The following is a 7231-nucleotide window of genomic DNA, read 5'->3' on the forward strand; positions in this document are numbered from 1 at the left end:
CAAGCACCATGTGCTGGGTTAGCGTTGCCGGTCCCAGATAGGAATAGGACTGCTTTTCAGGAATATCTCCTTTGTATGATTATCAATGCACGGCGGCGAAATGCATTGGTTTAAAGTGAACCTGAGGTGAGAATGAGATGGAGGTTGCCATATTTATTTCCTTTTAAACTATACCAGTTACCTGGCAGCCATGATGATCTATTTGGACGCAGTGGTGTGTGAATTCAACCAGAAAGAAGTATGCAGGTAATCTTGCCAGGTCAGACATTATTGTCAGAAACACCTGATCTGCTGCATGCTTGTTCAGGATTTATGCCTGAACGTATTAGAGGCAGAGGATATGCAGGACAACCAGGCAACTGGTGTTGCTTAAAAGGAAATAAATATGGCAGCCTGCATGTCACTCTCACCTCGGGTTCACTTTAAGCATGCATTTTGTTGCCATGCAAGGCCTGGGTTGTGTCACAAAGCGTGGCCTTCTTCTCCTGTACCTCCTCTTCCATCACGTGTGCTGGGTTAGCGTTGCTGGTCCCATTGGTACTAGGACAGCTTTTCAGGATCTCATTTGTATAAAATGTATAAATGCATGGCGATAAACTGCATTGGCCTCAAGCGTGCAGTTTTTTCCCCATACACGTATCCCTTTTTTGGGAGTTTTGTTTTATTGGCAGTCAAGTATAATTGGCGCACTGCTCTGCAAACATGAGTCCCTGCTTTTATTCTGAGCCTAATGCTGGACATACACTGAGTTTCTTTTCCTTATCAATCGAGCCGCTGATGGCTCGATTGATAATATCCGACAGGCTTAATGACCCGCCGGATAGATTCCCCGCTCAATCCCCACGGGCGGACAATAGCGGGGAATCGAGCGGCTGACAAAGAGCGCCGGCGGGGGATCACTCCGCGAGCATGAGCAGGTGGCGGTTAATCGGCCGCTGGATCGACCCGTGTATGCCCAGCATAAGGTCTATATGTAAATGCCCCCCCCCCCCACTATTTCCAACCCATTTTGCAGAAGTTTCCCTCATTTTGCAAGTTTTTTCAGGCCTGCAAAGCAGGCATGCTCGGGTCCCCATTGACTTCAATTAGGCTCGGTGTTCGGCCGAATATCCCGAACATCTGGACCATGTTCGGCCGAACAGATGCGTGTTTTGATGTGGCCCATTGATTACCATTGCAGTCAAAAACGTTGCATTTTCTCAACACTAGCGTTTCTGCCTCAAAAAGAAATAAATATGGCAGCCTCCATATCCCTCTTATTACAGCTGTCTGTTAACCCTTTCAGTTTAGTGAATCCAAAGTAAAACATTTAATATGTTATTTATTTTTTTAAAGGATTTCCAAAAACTGTAATGGTAGTCCCCCCCCCCCCCCCCCTAAAAAGGTAGCCACTAGTGATACAATTTGCCTAACAATCGCTCATGAATTTTCAGATCAATCTGATTGTTAGATTTCTCTGTTAGTGGTCCCAAACGATCATTTTCCGATCGTTCATACAAATAATCATTCAGCAAATTGTGTCGTTAGTGGCCTCCAGGTTATCATCTTGTGGCTAATCTATTACAGCAGAGAGGACGTTTTGAGTTTAGTGCCACTTTAAAATTAAACCTGAAGTGAGACACAGCTAAGGAGGCTGCCATATTAATTGCCTGTTAAACAAATGCCAGTTGCCTGGCAGCCCTGCTAAACTATTTGGGTGCAGTAGTGTCTCAATCACACCAGAAATCAGCAAGCAGCTAATCTTGTCAGATCTGACAATGTCAGAAAACCCAGATATGCTGCATGCTTGTTGAGGGGCTATGGCTAAAAGTATTAATGGCAGATGACCAGCAGGACAGCCAGGCAACTGGCATTGTGTGAAAGTAAATAAATATGGCAGCCTCCATATCCTGCTCGCTTCAGTTGTCCTTTAAAAATGGTAAAGACTTGTTTTCAAATGACTTCAAGGGTATATTTAGGCCTAGGACCCACTAGAAGACTTTCAGCAATTTATGCTTTTTAGATCTCGCCAGAACTTCCAAAAGTTCCTCGTTGTGGAAAATGAATGGTCGCGATCCCACGGGAGCAATTGCGATTTTGAGAGCATTTTTGCAATCGCAAGTGGGTCCCGGGCCTAAAGGAAATGTGGCTTTTAAAAAATGTGTTTACACTTGTATTGAAATACTGTGTTGTGCTACCCTGTTTTACCACAGGGTAACGCAACAGCAATGCAAGGCAATAGGGCCTAGCACACTTCCCGCACCGGAAGTGCCCAATACGCCGCAAAGCCAACAGCGCATTACCATTGGACTACCGTGGCAACGGAAGTAAAGTCAGTCAATTGGCGACACAGGAATTTTTAACATGCTGACAGTGGCGGCGCCTGACGGGAATAGGACAGGGAAACCCCAGTGACATACTTCCTGTCCAGCAGGAAGCACGTCACTGGGCAAGGGGGCGTGTGGCGCTATGCATATGACCCTCTCTTCCGCAGGGTCGGGGTAGGCATTTTGTGCATTGCACATGTACATTTCAGGTATAAAACCAGCCTCAAGGATTGGTCTCCAAGAAAATGAAAAAGCAGAACCACCATTCTTGTAAAAACAAAGTCAAACTGCAATCTTTATATAAAAAAAAATGCCATGTAAAATAAATAATGTGATTTTTGTATAAATATCAGTATTTACAGCATTCATAAATTATCCCAAATACACACAGGAGAATATCCTCAGATCTAGCAAGAGCAGACTTCTGCAAACAGAACTTTATACAAAGAATCCATGTAGATCTCCACCCTAAATAAGCACTGCAACAATGCAGCATTAACCGGGAATGAACTAACTGTAGAAAAGGGGAAAATACAAAAATATATAATTTACAACTGAAACTGGACATTGGAATGCTGGGGTTTGTAGTGCAATTGCTGGGTTTGTCTCAGGCTGATGTAGGCTGGTGCAAAAGATCTAAGACATACTGCCCTGTAATGTCAAAAAGGTAAATTAGGGGGCTGTACTAAAAAACAAAATGGGGGAACATACAGTATCAAGATACAAGAAAGAAAAAAAAAAAAAAAAGTGGATTGTATAGATTTCTCAGTGTAGGCACAAAGGCTTTGTTTTTTCAGCTTTTAACTAAAAGCAAAACATGTCAGAGAAAAAGTAAAAAAAGCATAACCCCGCCCAGCTTGCACAAAAGTCTCCCGTAACCATGGCAACACAATGCAATCAGATGGTACGATCTTAGAAAAGCTGCATGATCTGAATCACAGCAAGCCCTCTTACATACACAGTACAAAGACCAAACAATCTGATTGCAGCATGTGTGGCCAGTACGAATAAGGCACAATAAAAGATAGGATTGTCTGTCACTGGAAGACAAGAGGAATGTAGAGACAGTTTGAGACAAGGTGAGGGCTCCACGTGGGCAGACACCCAAGTGCTGGACCGGGTCATATCTGGGCATACAGGGCGCTACTTGGACAGCACAAGATTCAGCCCTAATCTGTAGAGCTTAGATTTGCCAAAGTCAAAACATATCAACTGAGTCCAGACCCTGAAACAGCTTCTAGAGAGAACGGTCTATACAGTCAGTATAGATTATCCCTAGGCCCTTGCCCTATTATAGTGCTCAAGTTCGTAAAGGAGAACAAAACCTCCTCCTACAGTTCTTCATAAGTCCCATTGTCAAAGCAAATTCTTCCAACTGGACAAGTCATAAAGTGGTCAACAGTTCAGACAAAGTCCCGTCTGGTTTAGACTTCTACATCCAAATCTTCTTCCTCCTCCCACTCCTCCTCTTCTGTCTCCTCACTCGCGTTATTGGTATGCTCCGAATCCTCGGCGGAGATGACTCCGAACTGGGACAACCTGGCCCTCTTTTGCTCATTGCTCTGTTTCCTCCACTTGATACGACGATTCTGGAACCAGACCTTCACCTGAAATTGGAAGGCAACCATCAACAAAATGCTTACAGTAAAATGGGGAATCAAAATGCTAATACAACAGAAAAACATATTCCTCTACATCAAAAGCCTAAACTGCACCGAGAGTCCTACACTGCCAGGTGCTCCCACCCCACCCTCAATACTTCACATGGCTATGGCCATTTGTTACCCTTAGGGCCTGTTTCCACTACATGCAGAAAAACCTGACTCCAATGAATGCCTATGGGCCTGTTTCCACTACACATGATTTTTCTGCTGCAGATTTCCCATAGGCATTCATTGGAGTCAGTTTTTCTGCATCCAGAATTCACATGTAGTGGAAACAGGCCTTTATAAAATAGGTTTGTGCTAAAAAAAAAATAAAAAAAAAGTTTTTAACAACTATTCAAAAGAGTAACCAGTTCTCATGCAGGCCATGGGCTACTTTTACCTAGAATGAATACAGATAAGTTCTAAAGCCTAGAACGCACTTTCAATTAGGATTGGCCAGTCACTGACCAATTTTACAACCTCCATGTAGTGTTAAGTTTAACCTGCACAATTTGTCCATATTACAAAAACAAATTAATTTTCTTGACCCTCATACTACAAGGGAGGTGGTACAATTGGTCAATCATAATTGAAAGTGTGTAAAAACAAACAAACCAGACAAAACCCACCCAACAACAAACCATAACATTTGCTCTTTATGGACTGGAAATAGCACACCTTTCTAATACACTCAGTCAGAAGGTGAATGGATGAGGTTGATACACACCTTCAATTCTGATTGGCCAATCGCCAACCAATTTTACCACCTCCATGTAGTTTGAGAGTATACCTGCATCATCTGTCATAGTACTCGAACTCTGCTGTTCCTCATACTACATGGAGGTAGTAGAATTGGCCAGTCAAAAAAGTTAATTGTGCATGCCAATGCCAGTCTTTACAGTGTGATCAATTAAAGCTAGCAGTTTGCTTTCCAAATCCAAGTGGACCAGTCATCAGTTCCAAAACAACCCACTAATTTCAGTTCCCATAAAAATTCAGGTAAGCTGAAGACCACGATTCCCTGTGACTATACTTCAGCAGGGCAGTAACACCATAGGTAAGTGCAGTGCAGAGAGGGTTGGGTTACCTGTGTTTCGGTCAGGTTGAGGGTGGTGGCCAGGTCCACGCGTTCTGTGCCCACCATGTACTGCTGTTTCAGGAACTCCTTCTCCAATCTCTCCAGCTGCTCAGGAGTAAACACGGTCCTGATCCTCTTCAGTCTACGAGCATTCCTCCAAGGGACAGTGGCGGTGGGGCTGGTATTATTCATGTGTCCAAGTGCAATTCCTGACAGAGACACAAGAGGGCGCCATGAGCATGCAGAAACATTTAAAAGCCACAAAAAGCAAAGATATTTCCAAAGTTATAAATCGCCATAGATCACTATATATCAGGAGCCCCTAACCCCCCCCCCTGGTAACAGACAGGTTCCCATCTGGAAGATTGTAAATTGAATGATGTATAATACACAGGATTAGGAAGGATATGTGGATAATTTTAATTGGACAACTCTGGCTTTAGACATTTAGTGTAAACAATTAATTTTGAAGGTTTCCAATGTGCTGTTACGGGATTTAAAGCGACTACACTGTAATAAAAATAAAGTACAGGATGTTTTGTACACAGAGAATCCCTTGTATGTATGAAACATTGTAACGTCAGTAGTTTGTAAGTAGGGACTGGTTGTATTTTATCTAAATTATTCCTGGGCCGATTGCTTTTTATATCCAGGAGAATAATAATAATAATAATAATAATATTATTATAAGTTTGTTCCAAGTTCAAAACCTAATTTTTGTTTTCTTAATAATTCCCCCCCCCCCCCCCCTTGTAAGTGCTGAAAAAGTATTCCGTATGCAAGGAGAATCCCCCCCCCCCCCCCCCCCAAAAAAAAAAAAAACACTCGGGATGTACACGTTGTTAAATTGGCTATTAATATTAAATTACGTGCTATTATGATTTTCAGGGTGATTAATGGTTATGTACAATAACTAGAATAGCTACAACGGCAAAGAGATTACTTTTCCACCTTGCCCTAATTGGCATCCCAACAACATTCAACCAAGATCTGTTAATTAGAAGTTTTCATTCAACTTTCTTATTTATAAAATAAATCTTTTTCTCAAATCATCGTAATTAGGGGGAAAAAAACGCAACTTTTATTTTCTACGGCCACCTTTAGATTATTTTGTAAACATTTTTAGGAAATCGGTGATTGAAATAATAAAAAAAAATGACGTACTCTGTATACATGAGTGTGGCTACCATTTGCGATCAAGTCACACGACTAATTACTAAATATAACGTCGAATCGATCATCTAGAGCTAGATTTCTCGCCCAGTCGGGCGAGTTAGGGTTAATGACTCACCTCTGTTTCTGCAGTGAGGGTTGCCGCAGAGGCACACGTCTCGGGGCGCCCGGAGCAGCGGCTGAGGCTGCACCTGTACCCAGTTGTTGTAGAACCAGGCTGCGGGGTAGGACAGGCTGGGCAGCACGTCGTAGGGGTAAGCGGCATAGGGATAAGGCACAGCGGAGGTAGAAGGCATAGGAGCAGGCCAGCTCATCACATCCAGAGGGGGGCTGGCAGGGGCGACTCTGTCCGGCCTGGAGAGGATCGCCTGGATGCTGAAGGGCAGCTCGCTGACGCTGGGGGGCTCGGAGAGCACCGGGCTGTGCTGAGGGACGAGGTGGGCTGCCAGCGCAGGGAACACGGGGTTGAAGAGCATGGTTGGTCGCAGGAGTCACAGCAGCAGATATCCACTGGAGGAGGTCGCTGCAGAGCTGCTACTATCCGAGGAACTGGTGGATTTCTGAGCCTGCTTCTCAGCCGCCTTATATCCCCCGCTCCGCTGTGTAATGCTAATCTACCATTCCTATGCAAATAGACGAGTGGGGGGAGAAGGCTTTCACACTCACTGAGACTTCTGCAAACATCAACTCCCAATAGCCTGAGGGAGGGGAGAGGAAGTTATCATACATCGTATATCACAGGCAGCCAGAGAGGAAAGGGGGCTTCCTGTGACCCCCAACTCACCTGACAAGCAGCCTCTGATGGTCCCCTACAACGTTACTGCTAAAGCCGGCACCCCTATATATATATATTACACCCCATCTTATACCTCCCATCACAGCCTGCACCCCTATATCTTACACCTCCCATCTCAGCCTGCACCCCTATACCTTACACCCCTTCTTATACCTCCCATCCAGGGCCGGGCCGAGGCATAGGCTAGAGAGGCTCCAGCCTCAGGGCGCAGTGTAGGAGGGGGGGCGCACAA

At 44.3% G+C, this 7231-nt stretch overlaps 1 protein-coding gene across 1 annotated transcript; it reads right to left on the bottom strand.

The window, feature by feature from the left end:
* Nucleotides 1-3721: 3721 nt before the first annotated feature.
* LOC137552859 (homeobox protein not2-like) lies at nucleotides 3722-6679 on the bottom strand. Its single transcript, XM_068271419.1, has 3 exons — nucleotides 6322-6679; nucleotides 5040-5239; nucleotides 3722-3913 (listed from the first exon to the last, which is right to left on the bottom strand). Exons 1-3 carry the CDS (start codon nucleotides 6677-6679, stop codon nucleotides 3731-3733), a joined length of 741 nt encoding a protein of 246 aa, XP_068127520.1. The 3' UTR covers nucleotides 3722-3730.
* Between the last annotated feature and the right edge of the window lie 552 nt (nucleotides 6680-7231).

Source organism: Hyperolius riggenbachi, chromosome 1 (genome assembly GCF_040937935.1).
Source record: "Hyperolius riggenbachi isolate aHypRig1 chromosome 1, aHypRig1.pri, whole genome shotgun sequence".
NCBI classification, from domain to species: Eukaryota; Metazoa; Chordata; class Amphibia; order Anura; family Hyperoliidae; genus Hyperolius; species Hyperolius riggenbachi.